This window comes from Bufo gargarizans, chromosome 6, assembly GCF_014858855.1.
Source record: "Bufo gargarizans isolate SCDJY-AF-19 chromosome 6, ASM1485885v1, whole genome shotgun sequence".
Taxonomy (NCBI): domain Eukaryota; kingdom Metazoa; phylum Chordata; class Amphibia; order Anura; family Bufonidae; genus Bufo; species Bufo gargarizans.
The window spans coordinates 28,181,599-28,199,961 of NC_058085.1; the positions used below are offsets into that span (position 1 = coordinate 28,181,599).

General features: G+C 45.5%; 1 protein-coding gene across 1 annotated transcript in view; it reads right to left on the reverse strand.

The window, feature by feature from the left end:
• The window catches only part of LOC122941910 (zinc finger protein 3 homolog), a 41,020-nt gene extending 27,734 nt beyond the window's left edge, over positions 1-13,286 (reverse strand). The window contains exon 1 of the mRNA XM_044299408.1: positions 12,435-13,286. Within this exon, the coding sequence (XP_044155343.1) occupies positions 12,435-13,286 (852 nt within the window). The remainder of the gene's footprint in view (positions 1-12,434) is intronic.
• Between the last annotated feature and the right edge of the window lie 5,077 nt (positions 13,287-18,363).

Sequence of the window (18,363 nt, forward strand, 5' to 3'; positions counted from 1 at the left end):
TCTGATGTTACCTTCTTCTCAGCACCCTGATCCTGTCCAACACACAATCATTGTAAGGCCTCTTGCACACGAACATTTTTTTCTGTTTACGTTCCGTTTCTTACAAAACGTATACGGAACCATTCATTTCAATGGTTCCGCAAAAAAAAAACAACTAAGGTACTCTGTATGCCTTCCGTTTCCGTATTTTCGTTCAAAGATAGAACATGTCCTAATATTGTCCGCATAACAGACAAGGATAGTACTGTTCTATCAGGGGCCAGCTGTTCCTTTCCACAAAAAACTGAATGCACACAAACGTCATCCGTATTTTTTGCAGATCCGTTTTTTGCGGACCGCAAAATACTGAAAAAGCCATATGGTCTCAACCTCTCTGCCATAAAATCTGCGATATGTCATCATAGGCTTCCTAGCCCCCTTCAGATTACCTGCTTTATACTTGCCTTGAGTTCCACTGCTGCTACCTGTCAGGGTGGGGAGTGGGGGAAACTGACCACCGTACAATGGGGAGCAGACAGGATAGAAACTAGGCCTGGATGCCAGGATCAGGGAACAGGTCACCTCCTATAGCGTCCCTAATCTTCGCCCTAACTCCTAACCGTATGAGCAGACCTGGATGGTAGGACGGCTCATACCCAGGAAACCTAGCAACCTGAGTCGCCCTGATAATCCCTCAAATAGCGTTTATAGACAACAAAAAGAGAAGGCGCTCATAGGGTAGGTATGTAAAATATTAGGTGGAATTAATTGGTGGAAATAAAATAAATTAAAATAAAAACGATGATAAAAAATAGAAATAGATAATATGTCTGAGAAGTCGTAGCATGGGTATACATGTATATACATGTATAAAAGAATAAATATGTAAATATATAATCATGTAATAAATTATAGGGAGAATTTAAAAAGTATAAATATATACATACATACATACATATATTCTGAGGAGACTAAATGTTCATAATAGATACATAGTAAAAGGTAAATTGATAAAAGTATAACAGTCTCCCAAAAAATTCATTAAGAACATCTTTGGCGTTGGCATTGCTATATGCGCCTATCACTAGCTTTATACTAGTTTCGCTATAATTGGGTGTCGCAACAATGTGGCAAAAATTGCGTGATTTGACCATGTATAAGGGTGATTAGTTCATGGAAATAAACAAGAAAAAAATGGGAAAAAAAGAGGGGGAAGATCATGAAAATAAAAATAGATATAAATGTAGGGAATGAAGATAAAAATTATGAATAAAAAATATATATGTGTAATCATGACGATAGGAATTACTTGAGTCGGGAGATTACATAATGATGAATGAACACATGATAAACCTATATGCGCCTGGGTCCCAATACTAGAGGACCAACTTATATGTGTGGCCGAGATAAAAGTGTGGGTGATAGCAGGTGATATGTTTCATATGCTGGCGTTGGGAGAAGAGGTGCTGGCCTGGATAGATGTACCAGGGGGAGAAAACCTACCTGGTGGATCACAGTGGAGGCCGCTCGTTTCCCAGCACGTGGGACGTCTGGTGCGCTGTGTGTTCACAAAAGCGCGCGCACTGCCGGGATTTAAATAAGCCGGCATTTTGAGCGCTGGTCGGGTATCGCAGTGTGGGCGGGGCTACAATGGTGATGCTGGCCGGAGGGCGGGCGGAGGGCGGGGAAGAGCCGAGGCACTGCCGGGGTTTAGATGAGCCGGCATTTGAGCGCTGGTCAGGCATCGCAGGGTGGGCGGGGCTACAATCAAAGTGCTGGCTCCATTGCAAAAAAAATCCTTCAAACTTGCTAGAGATAGACATGATTTTCTCAATGGTGACATAAAATTTTGGCTTAAAGATAAGCCCAAAGTTGATCCTACCGCCAAACATCGACTCACCCCGCTCATGGCTACTGAGATCTACCCGGCCTCTCACCCCACTCATGCCACACCACACGGCCGTCACCCCCACAGTTATCGGTCCACCAGAGGGCCGGGACCACATTCCCCTGCGCCTGCTAATAAACCACGCCCCCCACCCATACGAAATATTCCAAGACAAACTAAGCCCCCTCCCATCATTATCACCAACATACCTGCCCCCGATATCAGTTCCCTTCGTACCTTATTTCCCCCGGATACAGATGCTGTGACACCTCTTGCCCATGCTCCCAGTACTGCTACCCCCACTCGACTGACCATTACCACTACTCCCATGCAGTCTCCGGCATCTACCAAATCCCCCCATCCCCCATTCCGGTCTCCCCCCTTCTCCCCCTCCAGCCTCCCCCAAGGCTGCCCACTTAACCTTCCCCCCACCTCTTTCCCATCAGTGCCCTCAACCTCACCCCCCGCCGAGACCCACTCTATCATTTTTGAGGACTCACTATTCACTACCCATGACGAAAGTCTCTCAGAATCCTCCTCCACACTCCTTAATCTAACAGCGAATCACTCGGTGTCTTTTTTACCGCTGCCTGGGGCCCTAACCCCGGAAGCGACATACACCCTAAGACAACCTTCAGGCAATACCACAATAATCACGGACTTCTTCAAACCAGCTCCAAAAAAACAGAAGGGTCAAAAAAGAAAAAATGCCGCAGAGGACGGAGAGGAGGAGCCTCAAACAGAAGTAAAAACGGAGGGAAGAAACAAGAAAGCGAACATACAGAACCACCAAGGTCTAAAAATCTTCAATCTCTCCAAATTTAGCCTTAGTGCCGCACAAATTTCCGTACTGCAAAAAGGCCTATCATTTTGCCCAGCAGAGAAATTCAACGAATTCAAATTGTTTGTGGACCTGAACACCTTCATTAGGAATGTCACCCTGCAGAGACATTTCGCCCTCGAAGCTAAACATTGCAAAAACAATAAAATATCAAATAGTCCATTAGATTCAGTTCCTCCACCCACTACTCATACAAGTTTAAAACCAAGATCGACGTTTAACCCCATCCATCGTAGGGGGAATCATATTAACACTTTCTTCTCACTAGTGTCTGACGATATGAGAAAAATTAATGTTAACACTAAAACAAAGAAAAACCTAACAAAAGAAGAAAAACAGGCAGTGAAGGAACTCAACAGTAACGACTCTCTGGTCATCCGAAACGCGGACAAAGGCGGAGGAATCGTATTGCTAAACAAAGAAGACTACATCAAAGAAGCTAATAGGATCCTGGGAGGTGCACTTTATTACGAACCCCTCCCCTATAACCCATCATCCGACGATAAAAAGAATCTTGATAATTTGCTGAAACAAGCTGAAGAAAAACAGATTCTAACAAAAAAAAGAGAAAGAATATATAACAATAGACCACCCCAATACAGCATTGTTTTATTATCTACCGAAAATCCACAAAGACGTAAAGAACCCACCAGGGAGACCCATCATCTCAGGGATAAATTCACTTACAAGTAATTTGTCCCACTATGTAGATATATTTCTACAAAAATATGTATTGAATCTCCCTTCCTTCCTACAGGACTCCTCTCAGCTAATTACACTACTCAAAGATATCACCTGGGAACCCTCGTATAGCTGGCTTACCCTGGATGTGGTAGCCCTATACTCCAACATCCCCCACAAAGCAGGAATCAAAACGACGGGCTTTTATTTGGAGACAGACAGCCTCCTCTCCAAGACACATAAGACCTTCATCTTGGACGCAATCAATATCATTTTAAAACACAATGTATTTTCTTTTGAGGGCAAGATATACAAACAGCTGAATGGTACCGCGATGGGGACGCGTTTTGCACCGAGCTTTGCGAATTTATATATGGGCCGTTTTAAGGAGGAATTCATCAACAGCGAGCACCCGTGGAAAGAAAACCTCATCTTTTATAAAAGATACATCGACGACCTGATCCTTATCTGGAAGGGAAACACAGAAGAGGCTAGCACTTTTATTTCTCATCTAAATACAAATACGTGGAATCTCAGACTCACAGCAAACAGTTCAATCACCTCGATCGAATACTTAGATCTGAAGCTCTACCACAGCGACAAAACAATAATGTCCAAAACTTTCTTCAAAAAAGTAGACAGCAACAGCTACCTGGACTACAAAAGCGCTCACCACAAAAAATGGAAAGACAATATTCCCTTCAGTCAGTTCAAAAGACTAAGAAGAAACTGTACCTCCACGGAGGATTTTATCTCACAAAGCCAAATCTTACGCTCAAGATTCACCAGTAAAAAATACCCTAGAGGGATTATCGAAGGTGCTTACAAGCGAGCCAGTAAGCAAAGTCAGGAGGAGTGCCTGACAAAGAAGGATAAAACCAAAGAACCAGAGGTAACAACCAAATTCAAATCCTCCTTCATCACTACGTTCAATTCAAATCACGATGCCCTGAGGAACATTCTCACAAAACATTGGAAAATTTTAAAAAATGACCCCTTCCTCAAAGAAACCATTCCGACCAAACCCCAGATTATCTTCAGAAGGGCGAGGACATTGAAAAATATACTAGCTAAGAGCAAATTGAAAAAGAAAAAGCCCACAGTGACAACTACTCCAGCCCTTTTTCCAGACCTGATAGGAAGCTACAAATGCAATCATGCCCAATGCAAATGCTGCATGAGTATTGCCAATCGAACTAAAAAATTCTAAAGCAATGCCACAGGAGAAGAATTTCAAATAAAGAGTTTTATGAACTGCTCCTCTTCATTCATAGTGTACCTGGCCGAATGTGAATGCGGCCTACAATATGTAGGTCGCACCATACAGTCACTTAGGGAACGTTTAAACAAACATCGGTGGAATATTGTACACGGATTCCAGAAACATAGCGTTTCAAGACATTTTTTATTACGTCATGACAAAGACCCTGCCAAACTCCACATCATACCAATCGAATCCATCAATGAAACTTGTCCGGATAGATTTAGAACACTACAAAAAAGGGAGATGTTTTGGATTTTTAAATTGCAGACGCTAGAACCATATGGTCTAAACGAGAGTCTAGAGAACAGGTGCTTCTGACTCTAAAAACCTGTTTCCCTTTTTCTTTTCCTTCTCCCCCCCCCCCCCTCCCCTGGCACTATCCCATAATATTTTACCCCCTTCATCCAACAACCATTTAATTCTTCCCCTGATCCCATAATCCATAATATAATATTTTATCCCCCTTTTTTACACAACAATCATTTAATCCCACACCTAACTATCACACATATGACAATTTGATCTTTTTCTCTACGACATTGCATGCAATTTTATATATATTATTTTTTTGCCGTCATATTTTTTTGCTGTCATATATTTCTCCATACACTTTTGCAGCATTTGCATCACCTTGATTCTTTCCCATCATCAGCCCCTGCCAAAGGTCATTTAGTCCTTACTATACCGGTATGATCACACCATATCACTATCGGTAATCTCGCCAGTGGTCCCTCCCATTTCCAACCATTCCTTCCTTTCCCTCAGCCCCTTCCCCGCCCTCCGCCCGCCCCCCGGCCAGCACTTTGATTGTAGCCCCGCCCACCCTACGACGCCTGACCAGCGCTCAAATGCCGGCTCATCTAAACCCCGGCAGTGCCTTGGCTCTTCCCCGCCCTCCAGCCAGCATCACCATTGTAGCCCCGCCCACCCTGCGATACCCGACCAGCGCTCAAAATGCTGGCTTATTTAAATCCCAGCAGTGCGCGCGCTTTTGTGAACACACAGCGCACCAGACGTCCCACGTGCTGGGAAACGAGCGGCCTCCACTGTGATCCACCAGGTAGGTTTTCTCCCCCTGGTACATCTATCCAGGCCAGCACCTCTTCTCCCAACGCCAGCATATGAAACATATCACCTGCTATCACCCACACTTTTATCTCGGCCACACATATAAGTTGGTCCTCTAGTATTGGGACCCAGGCGCATATAGGTTCATCATGTGTTCATTCATCATTATGTAATCTCCCGACTCAAGTAATTCCTATCGTCATGATTACACATATATATTTTTTTATTCATAGTCACATTTAGGCTACTTTCACACTAGCGTTCTGCTGTCCGCTCGTGAGCTCCGTTTGAAGGGGCTCACAAGCGGAGCAGAACGCCTCCGTCCAGCCCTGATGCAGTCTGAATGGAGCGGATCCGCTCAGACTGCATCAGTCTGGCGGCGTTCAGCCTCCGCTCCGCTCGCCTCCGCACGGCCAGGCGGACAGCTGAACGCTGCTTGCAGCGTTCAGCTGTCCGCCTGGCCGTGCGGAGGCGTGCGGATCCGTCCAGACTTACAATGTAAGTCAATGGGAACGGATCCGCTTGAAGATGACACCATATGGCTCAATCTTCAAGAGGATCTGTCCCCCATTGACTTTACATTGAAAGTCTGAATGGATCCGCTCAGGCTACTTGCGCACTTAGAAATTTTTCTAAGTTATTAATGCAGACGGATCCGTACTGAACGGAGCCTCCGTCTGCATTAATATGATCGGATCCGTTCAGAACGGATCCGATCAAGCGCAAGTGTGAAAGTAGCCTTATTCATATTTTTATCTTAATTCCCTACATTTAGATCTATTTTTATTTTCATGATCTTCCCCCTCTTTTTTCACAATTTTTTCTTGTTTATTTCTATGAACTAATCACCCTTATACATGGTCAAATCACGCAATTATTGCCACATTGTTGCGACACCCAATTATAGCAAATCTAGTATAAAGCTAGTGATAGGCGCATATATCAATGCCAACGCCAAAGATGTTCTTAATGAATTTTGGGGGGAATTTTTGGGAGACTGTTATACTTTTATCAATTTACCTTTTACTATGTATCTATTATGAACATTTAGTCTCCTCAGAATATATGTATGTATTTATACTTTTAAAATTCTCCCTATAATTTATTACATGATATACCCATGCTACGACTTCTCAGACATATTATCTATTTCTATTTTTTATCATCATTTTTATTTTAATTTATTTTATTTCCACCAATGTATATACTCGATATATTTATTTCTGTAGAGTTGATAAAGGGGTCATGTACCCCGAAACGCGTTGTCCTGATTAAACCGAATTGATTTCTACCATTGGTTGTGGATTTGCGCCCTTCACTTTGTCCGCTCTTCTTGGACTTTCTTGGTCCACCAAACCCACAAATCCCTCAAATAGAGAAAGGGGCTGAGACAACCTGTTCATCCCAGACACGGATGAACAGGAGTCTCACTGGCCTAGCTGCCAGAGAAGGGACAGACATTGCACCGCTAATAAATCGTTAGGCAAGAGCCAACAGACAACACGCACTTACCTGCCGCGACAACAACGGCAACCGGACCCCCATGTATACAGGATGCATGGTGGCCCCCGGCAGAGCTGCACACTGAATTGTGCCTCTCCCTCTGGGGAACCCTGAGACCCCCTTCTGGAGGTATACAACACAGGGGACATGTCTAGCAAACATGCTGGGCTACAAACACCAACAGACCAGACATATAACAAGAACAACTAGACAAGACAACAACCACCCATACATAAACATCACCAAACATATGCAATGGTAGTGAGAGGAAGGAAGACAATGGGATGACATCAGAAAAACTTCGGGGATACATCGATGTCCCACTAGGTGGCCCTCAAGGACTGGGCAGATAAAACACCCAGGACAGGAGCAAGCTCCAGCACCAACTAAGGCTGGATTACAACTGACTCTAGCCTGGAAGCCACACCCACCCAGGAAGTTAACCCCTCCAGCACCAGACAGGGGAGGAACCAGAAGGGGAGCAAAGCACATACATGCTGCGACAATGAGTTGCCTGTGGCAACCAGCATGCACGGGAATGTGTTACAGCGCACAACACCGAGGCCGTGACACTACCACTGCCCCTACCACCACCAGTACAGCTACAGGTGCCACTACTCCTACCACCACAAACACAGCTATGCATGGGGGGCCCCTCCTCCCCCGAATCACCTCCTTATGGTAGTCTAAACGCTGAGCCATCCAGTCCACAATTCCATCCTTTGAGTCCTCAATAATATTAGGAGCCAAGTAGAATTGTGGCCAACAACTACGACTCCTGGCAGGTACTGATACTACTGGTACTACATACATTCTGACTCTGGGAGGAAGAAACATGGGTCTTTTGTTTTGCACTCTTCCATTTCTCAGACATTTTATTATGAGACTTATGAAAAGTCAGGGGTTTGGTACAGACACATTATTTAACCCTTTAGGAACAGCATGTTTCCCGAGTCCTTAAGGACACATGACGTACCGGTGCGTCATGTGTTGTTCCGATTACCGACGCCCGGCGGGCAGTGATTGGAACAAGGTGCCTGCTCAAATCATTGAGCAGGCACCTCAGCTAAATGTGCGGGGGAATCCCGTGACATGTGGTTTGCGGCTTTTACGTGGTTGGGCGGCGGTGCCATCGGGTCCCCATGGGGCTGTGGGGGGGGAATCAATGGCATGGAAGGCAGTGCGATGCCATCCTGATGCATCTGCGCTGCCTTCCGGTAAAGAGCCTGTGAGATTCAGCCCCCTGGATCTCACAGGCCCCGGAAGCTGTATGAGTAATACACACAGTATTACTCATACAACCAATGCATTCCAATACAGAAGTATTGGAATGCATTGTAAAGGAATATACACCCAAAAGTTCAAGTCCCAAAGTGGGACAAAAAATTAAGTGAAAAAAAAAGTTGAAAAAATAAAGTTTTCCCCCCCAAAAAATAAAAGTTTCAAGTAAAAATAAACAAAAACGTAATTTTCCCCAAATAAAGTTAAAAAACTTTATTAAAAAAACCTATATAAAAACTTACATTAATAAAAAAAAAAAAAGTATACGTATTAGGTATCGCCGCATCCGTATCGACCGGCTCTATAAAAATATCACATGACCTAACCCCTCAGATGAACACCGTAAACAATTTAAAATAAAAACTGTGCTAAATAAACAATTTTTTTTACCTTACATCACAAAAAGTGTAATAGCAAGCGATCAAAAAGTCACAAGCACCCCAAAATAGTGCCAATAAAACAGTCATTTCATCCCGCAAAAATAATACCCTACCCAAGGTAATCGCCCAAAAACTGAAAAAATGATGGCTCTCAGACTATGGAAACACTAAAACATGATGAATTTTTTTTGCTTCAAAAATGAAATCATTGTGTAAAACTTACATAAATAAAATGATCTAACCTGTCAGATGAATGTTGTAAATAACAAAATAAAAACGGTGCCAAAACAGCTATTTCTTGTTATCTTGCCTCACAAAAAGTGTAATATAGAGCAACCTAAAATCATATGTACCCTAAACTAGTACCAACAAAACTGCCACCCTATCCCGTAGTTTCTAAAATGGGGCCACTTTTTTGGTAGTTTCTACTCTAGGGATGCATCAGGGGGGCTTCAAATGGGACATGGTGTAAAAAAAAAAAACTGTCCAGCAAAATCTGCCTTCCAAAAACCGTATGGCATTCCTTTCCTTCCGCCGTGTGCTTGTACAGCGGTTTACGACCACATATGGGGTGTTTCTGTACACTACAGAATCAGGGCCATAAATATTGAGTTTGGATTGGCTGTTAACCCTTGCTTTGTAACTGGAAAAAAATTATTAAAATGGAAAATCTGCCAAAAAAGTGAAATTTTGAAATTGTATCTCTATTTTCCATGAATTCTTGTGGAACACCTAAAAGGTTAACAAAGTTTGTAAAATCAGTTTTGAATACCTTGAGGGGTGTATTTTAAAGAATGGGATCATTTTTGGGTGGTTTCTATTATGTAAGCCTCGAAAAGTGACTTCAGACCTGAAAAATTTCTAAACCTTGTAACATCCCCAAAAAATAAAATATAATTCCCAAAATGATCCAAACATGAAGTAGACATATGGGGAATGTAAAGTAATAACTATTTTTGGAGGTATTACTATGTATTATGTTTCAATGGTGTTTATTACGTTTTTTTCACACAAATGAGATACACATTACAATGTGCATAAAATAAGAGGCAAAGAGCCCAATCAATTGGACCCTCCAGACAAATAAAATAACGAACAGAAAGACTTACAGAGAATTAAGCATAAATAAAAAGACAAAAATTAAAAAAAATAAAAAAAAATAAAAAAAAACATCAAAAGATCAGGGGTAATAGACATACCGCTTCAGGGGGCATGATTTAGCTAACAGGAGGCGACCCGAAAGTCGAGGGTTAGACCTCACATCCATCACTCAGGGTACAACAAATCCAGGATGCCACCATCAGAGTTCATGATAGAGGGAAAGATCAGTCGAGTGGGGAGAGGACGCCCAGGGCTCCCAGACTCCTTCGAAGAAAGCAAATGTGTCTGAGCGGATTGCCGACAGCCTTTCAGATTGATAGATCTTATTGATTCTATCAATCACAGCTTGATAGCTCAATGACAAGGATCGCCACTGAGAAGCAATGTGGATCCTAGCTGCCATCAGGATAAACTGGGCCAGTTTAAATTTAGCATTTGCTAATTTAGACGGTTTGTCTCCAAGTAAAAAGACCGAGGGTGTGGGGAGGAGGGCGCGCCCCAGTAAGGCTGATAGTAAGTCACAGATGCGACCCCACAACCTAGAAGCTACGGGACATGTCCACCAAATATGGAGCATCGTGCCCTCCTCATCACACCCCCGAAAGCAGGCAGAGGGGACCTTCGGGTAGAAGTGATGCAATTTGGCCGGTACAAGGTATGTCCGGTGGAGTATTTTAATGGAAGTCTCCGCCAGAGTAGTCTGCCATGACCCTCTAGTCAAAGTCTGGGAGCGCTGGTGCCATCTGGATACACTCGATTCCTCCGACAGATCCGCCTCCCACTCCAACATATAGTGGAGTTTGGTGCCCTCTGGGGGTGCAGTGAGGATAGAATATATCCTGGACAGTAGGCCTTGTTTATATAGGGAGAAGGCCATTAGCCTTTCAAAAGGAGCATAGTCAATTTTGAGAGAACCAGTCTTCAGGGAGTGGAGGAAGGAGAATACTCTCCGGACATTGAATTGTTCACAGGCCGGGGGGGTGAATTTCTCAAGAAAAGCTGGCATGGTTACTAGTTTGCCCCGCACAAGGAAATCCCGGAGGGAGCACAATTTTTTTCAACCCACCATGAAAAGGCCCTAGAATGAAGCCCTGGGGGGAAGGCAGGATTGCCCCAAAGACATTCCAAGGGGGACGGTTTGGATTGGAGAGAGCGTTTGAACCTGATAGATCTCCACAGGATCAAGGCATAGTAGGAGAGCTGGGATCTGGAGCGGAGGGAAGAGGGCAGAGAGGATGCGGTCCAAATAAGGGCTCTCCAGGAGAACGGACCAAACAGCGACTGCTCAAGGGTAACCCATATAGGTTGAGCCTGTGCAGAGAGGTGTGTCAGGAACAGTTGCGCTAATCTGGCAGCCTTGTAGTATTGGGCTAAATCCGGTACTGAAAGGCCACCATGAGCCTTGTGGCGACACATGACCAGTTTAGAAATACGAGCCCGTTTATGGGCCCAAATAAACTTAAGGATGTCCGCCTGAAGAGCCCTTAGATCAGACATTGGGACTGGGATAGGGATAGTGCGGAACAGATATAGAAGCCGGGGGAGGACTACCATTCGTACTATATGTATCTTACCCACCCAGGATACTGGAAGGGATTCCCACGACTGTAGGTCCTTCCGCACCCGCGTAAACATGGGGAGGTAGTTGTGTTTATATAGGGTGTCGAGCGTTTTGGTCAGCGATATGCCCAGATATGGGAGAAAATGTTGGTTATGAAGGAATGGGAACCCGCTGCGAAGTATCTCGGAGTCCCGAGAGGAGACATTACTCAATAGAAGTTCGGATTTGGACTGATTGATTTGTAGGCCAGACGCAGCTGAGAAAGATTTGAGTACGGACAGAAGGGATGGAAATGAGATGACAGGGTTGGTGAGTGTTAACAAAAGGTCATCGGCAAAAAGGCTCAATTTATAGTCCACACCCCCAACCGAGATCCCTTTTATGTCCGGATGAGATCTAATCTGAATCGCTAATGGTTCCATAGCTAAGGCAAAGAGGGCTGGGGAAAGGGGGCAACCCTGACGTGTTCCCCTAAGAATTGGCATGGAGGATGGGCGCGAGGAAGGCAATTTGAGGCTGGCCCGAGGCGAAGAGTATAGTGCCTGAATGGCGGAAAGGAAGGGTCCCCTGATGTTAAAATGAGAGAGAGTCTGCCAGAGATAGGTCCAAGAAACTGTATCAAAGGCCTTCTCTATATCCAGTGCTAACAAAGCCACTGGGGTCACAGTCCTGTTCGCCTCATGCACCAGACCCAAAACCTTCCTAATATTATCTGGAGCTTCCCTGCTGGGGATGAAACCAACCTGATCCTTGTGAATCAGATCAGGGAGAAGTCCGTTAAGTCTGCGCGCCAGAATGGAAGTGAACAACTTGTTATCTAAGTTTAGGAGTGAGATAGGCCTATAGTTGGAAGGTAGAAGGGGATCTTTGTTTGGCTTGGGAATTACCGTTATCTTGGCCGCTAGGAACTCGGCTGGGGGTGTGGAGCCCTGTAACAGATGGTTACAGTATTTAGTGATGAAAGGTATTAATTGGTCTGCAAATTTTTTAAAATAAAGCGCCGTATAGCCATCCGGGCCTGGGGCTTTTCCCAGTTTCAGGGCTTTGATTGAGTAGGTCACCTCCTCCGCCGTAATTGGACTATTAAGTTCCGCCAATGCAGCTGAAGAGACCCTAGGAAGGGGAATGGGAGAAAGGAAGTCACCCACCCTGTTGCTGGGGTCACCATTGCGCTCGGAATATAGCTTCTTATAGAAAGATTGGAAGGTGTCATAAATGATGTCCGGGTGAGTGGTGGTTCTACCAGTCCGTGTGCGGATTTGGTAGACTTGGTTTATTCTCTGCGTGGCTTTAAGTTGGCGGGCCAACATCTTATCAGGTTTATTAGCATATTTGTAATAGTAGGAGGCAGTCCAGCGAAGTGCTTTTTCTGTATTATTTGAAAGTAGGGTATTCAGTTGGGACTTGGTGTCCTTTATTTCCTTCAGTAGGTAAAGGGATGGGGTTTGCTGATGAGCCCTCACTAGTTTAGCCAATCTAGACTCTAGGGTGACTTGAGCTGAAGATCTGTCCTTTTTAAGTCTTGACGCCACCTGAATGAGCTTGCCCCGCATGAAGGCCTTGTGGGTCAACCACAGGTTCATAGGATCAGTATCCGGTGTGTCATTCAACTGAAAGAACTGTTTAAGTTCATCCAATAGCGCATCAAACACAGCCGGACGGGTCAGTAATGACTCATTCAGGCGCCAGACAAGAGGAGTATTGGAGCTATCGGTAAATGTGAAATCGGCTATGACCATGTCGTGATCCGAGAGTGAGGATACAATATGTCTGGAATAAGCTAGTGAGGGTAGGCAAGAGGAGGAAACTAGGATTAAATCTATCCGAGTGTAAAGTTGATGGGAAGGAGAATAGTAAGAATATCCCCTTTGTGGGCCATTGTGCTCCCTCCAGGTATCCGCCAAAGACAGGGATTCCAGTACATGTTTAATTTTAACATTATGGGATAAAGGGCGCGGTTGGGCCGGGGGGGCGGATCTGTCGAGAACAGGGTTGGGCACAAAATTAAAGTCACCACACCACAGTATCTTGTGGTACGTAAGGGGCGCAATAATGGAGTGCATAGAGGCAAAAAAGGGAATAGGGTCCTCAGTAGGTGCATACACGTTTACAATACACAGGGTCTCTTCCCTATACGTGCCTAGGAGAATGACATATCTGCCATTGGGATCAACCATTGAACTCTGTAGAGTAAAGGGGAAAGAGTTACGCAATAGTATAATAGCCCCCCTACTTTTCGAGACATAAGTAGATGAGTAGAAACGCGAATAGTGTGGATGGAAGTATTTAGGATGAGAGGTGGGCGTGAAGTGGGACTCCTGCAGGCAGATCACATCAGGTGCATGTTTGATATAAGTAGAAAAGGCCGACTTACGTTTTCTGGGAGAGTTAAATCCCCTCACATTGTGTGAAAGCAACTTACACATGGTAGGATAATAAGGAGGATGTAGGGAAGGCTAGGCAAGCCTGAGTGATCCGCCACAGGAGCGCCACCTCTAACCGCCACCTGAACACCAAAGCAGCCCGATCTTCTCCCCTGACACAGACAATAAAACAACAAAAAAGAAAGGAAAAAGAATAAAAGGTTAAAAGAAACTGCAAACATATAAAACAATATGGAATTAAGCCTAAACAGGCTTGAGAAAAATAGGTGGGTGCTGCTAAGCGGGGTGAGGACAAAGCCTCCCAACCCAGCCCAGAGAACCCAAACATGGGGTCAAACATGACAGTCCTTCACGCCGAGTCCCAGCTAGATGTTAATGTTCGGGAAAATATCAGCCCATACTGAAGGGACTATAAAAGAAGGATAGTGTCCCGCAACATTAGGGATGGGAAAAAGGTAAGGGTTGGATTCGTTGGGAAAGTAATGACAGCCTGAACGTCACAGCAGGTTAGAATGAACAGGAGCAGAAGTCCCAGGCCTAAACCGGAGGTGAGGAAGTAGGTTTCCGCGATGATGAGGGCACCTTCGTCCAGATCCTGGCTGGACGATGCGGTTCTGAGGCGGCTTCTGGAGCTGGATCATGGTCGCATGGGATCCCCGCCTTCCTGAGGATCTCGGTTCCCTCTTTGGGTGTGTGGATCGTATGATCCCGGGAGTTCAGTCGGAATGAAAGGGAGAAAGGAAATCCCCATTTGTACCGCACCTGGGCGATTTGCAAGGCCGAGGTCACCGGTCTCATATCCCTTCGTCTGCGGAGAGTGGAGGGAGCCAGGTCGGCATACAGATGCACTGATGAGGGTACACCGGGAAGTTCAGTGAGGTTGCGGGCAGCCGCCAAAATTAGATCCCGAGTACCTGGATGATGAAATTTCAGGATAACATCCCTCGGTGAGGCATCTGGGCGAGGTCTCCCTAGGGCTCTGTGAACCCTATCCATCAGGAGCCTCGTTGGTTCTGTTTGCGGCAGCAGGGCCTGGAACAGCGCCGATAAAGTGGCCTGGAGGTCTGTAAAGGTTTCAGGTAGGCCCTTGATCCGGAGGTTGCCCCTCCTGGTTCTATTCTCCAGGTCCTCCAATTTGAGCTCCAATGCTGCAATCTGGGCAGCTTGAGACATTATATCCGCTTTGTCAGCATGTAAAGCGTCCGACAGATCGTCGGTGCGTGTCTCCAAGTCAGAGACCCGGGTGCCCAGGTCGTGAATCTGGCGGGAAAACTCGTCCACCGCTTGGGACAGTTCTGAGCGGAATAGGGAAGCAATATTTTTATAGAGTTCAGCCTGACCTGGATCCTGTATGTCCGAGGGCTGTGAGGCAATGCTGGCCTCTGAGGACGCAGGGCTCCTGGGAGCAGTGGCCGGGTCCGCCATATTGCTGCGGCCTGAGTTCCTGAAGAGCTCCGGCAGGGTCTGAGAAGGCGCGGGTGTTCCCATCGATTTTGTCCTTCCCTTGTTGCGGGTCATCATAGGGGTCCCTTGCATGAAGAAACGGGCCCGTGGAGCCGACGAATCAGCGCTAAATGAGGGTGAAGTTCGGCGCTAGGAGCGGAGCTCAGGGGAACACGTCCGCCATGCAAGCCTCGCGCATGCGCCTCCCTATTACTATGTATTATAGAAGTAAAGAAATTGAAACTTGGAAAGTAGCAATTTTTTACAAATTTTTGGTAAATTTGGTATTTTTTATAAATAAAAATGATTTTTTTTTAACTTCATTTTACCAGTGTCATAAAGTACAATATGTGACGAAAAAAACAATCTCAGAATGGCTTGGATAAGTCAAAGCGTCTTAAAGTTATCAGCACTTAAAGTGACACTAGTCAGATTTGCAAAAAATGGCCTGGTCCTTAAAGGGAACCTGTCACCAGTTTTATTGTGTCCTAACTAAGGGCAACATAAATAAGTGACTGATTCTCTTAGCAAAATGCTGGGTCACTTTCTTTAATTGACCAAGTCAATCTGCCAACATCTTGTATTGAAAAGCATGCATGAAAATCGCACCGCATCCGCACTTGCTTGCGGATGCTTCCGATTTTCATGCAGCCCCATTCACTTCTATGGGGCCTGCGCTGCGTGATAAACGCACAATATAGAGCATGCTGCGGTTTTTAACTCAACGCACAAGTGATGTGTGAAAATCACCGCTTATGTGCACAGCCCCATAGAAGTGAATGGGTCCGGATTCAGTGCGGGAGCAATGCGTTCACCTCACGCAATGCACCCACACGGAATTCTCACCCGTGTGAAAGGGGCCTTAGGCTACGTCTACACGACGACAATAAGTCGTGCGACAGGTAGGGCACAACAACACTGCAACATGTGTCGCGCAACATTTTGTTGCACCAATGTTGGCGGACAATTTTTATAATGGCAGTCTATGGTGCCGCACTGCAACATGCTGCGACTGCGACGCAACAGTCGCAGAAAAATGCATCTCGAATGGCTTTTCTGCGACTGTTGCGTCACAGTCGCAGCATGTTGCTTGTTGCAGTGCGACACCATAGACTGCCATTATAAAAATTGTCGCGCGACATATGTCGTCGTGTAGACGTAGCCTTAGAGTCTAAACCTTTGCTCTTCTAGTGTAATGGATAATGTAGAGATGAGATCTTCAGCAGCATGATATGTTTAGGGACATACAGAAGACAAGGAGGAGTAGCTGGTGGGGAGGGAGCTCTCCAGAGGGATCTGATAAATGATGCTGTAATCTTGTAGATCACAGGATGTCGGCCACACAGGAGAGAGACCGCAAGCCTCAGACTGGAGGTCAGACTAGAGATCACATGACCAGGTGTCCATAATCAAAGGTTCAAAATGGATGGATGCATCTGAGCAGCTAGAAAATTGTGCTGATGAAAATAACCCTATATAGCTTTTCCAATAATCAACTTCCAATATTATCAGGGGAGTAGCTGTAAGACAGGGGTGGGGAACCTCTGGCCCTATGCAGCCCCTGGCCCCTGCCAGTACATATTGTGAAAATGATAATGACCGCTTCCATTATGGAAGCGGTCTATAGCATGTGGGAGGCACAGGAAGGTGAGAAAAGCACATTGCTAGCTGTACTCACCTTCCCTGATCATCTTCCGGCCCCAAGCTGTGTCCTGACACGTACAGTTCCAGGACGTAGAGCATGTAGATGTGCACTATGACCTGACGCTGTGCACTGAGGCTGGGGGTCCTATTGGGGGTCTGATCTGAGGCTGGGGCGGTCTGATGAGGTTCTGATCAGATGCTCGGGAGGGTCTGATAGGGGTCTGATCTGAGGTTGGGGAGGGTCTGATCTGAGGCTGATGTAGGCTAGGGGGGTCTGATAGGAGGGTGATTTGAGGCTGATGGAGGTGGGGGGCAGATCTGAGGCTGAGAAAGGGACAAAGGCAGGGACAATTGCGTATAAAGAGGCAGGGACAGTGGCAGGGAGAGTGAAAGCTGGACGAACCCTTCTTTCAACCCCTCTGGGTTTAGCTTGGCTGCCATTAATGCAAAATAAGAACTAAATATATAACATTCTCAACTTAAAAATTACACTGCTATATGTGGTCAAAATGGCGTCTGTACTATTTGTGATACATAGCGCAGGCGCCATTTTGTGCTGAAAAAATAAAGCGCTCTAGATTTTTTTTATTGAAGCGCAATTTCTGTAACTTACCCCTAAGTCACATATCTTTGACCAAATATAGCCGTAAAAACATTTTAAGTTTAGAATTTTGTTTGGCCCCCGAACGATGTTACAAATATCCAAATGGCCCTCGGCAGCAAAAAGGTTCCCCACCCCTACTGGGCCTAGGAGCCTGAGGGGCCCAAAGACCCTGGAGCCACATAAGAAGACACCGGTACTATACAAAGTTCATGCAGGTCAAGTTACATCTCTGGCTGGAAGGGGTAAGGTCAAGAATTTGGCATGGAGCAGGGAATACAGTTTCAATTTTCGCCTCAGACAGCACGAAGGCTATGTGCTTCCCTGCCCCTGGCCACAAAGCACTGAGGGAAGGGTCCCAAGCTGAGCTCTTGCACTAGGGCACAACCCCGGAATATTATTTTATACTCCATGCGAGTAAGAAGGATGACTTGCATCTACCTGTGCTAGAATATAATCCGTGGTATGATCTTGGTACTGCCATTCTTATGTCAAGGAGACTGCAGCCTAGACTACAAAACCTTTGAAGATAATGATGAATTTATCTGCCGATGTTGTTCAAGCTGACAATCTGAGCACAACTTTGGTTGACCATTTGTAGTAGAGCATTGGCCCGGCCTTGTGCAACCACAAAAGATCTGCAGCAGTTGACAGAGAAGGCCGTCTAAAAAGTCTCTACAGGGAGAAAATAGTGAGAAGATCCTGACAACATGTAACGTCTATGGTCAGCTGTAATCCTGCCAT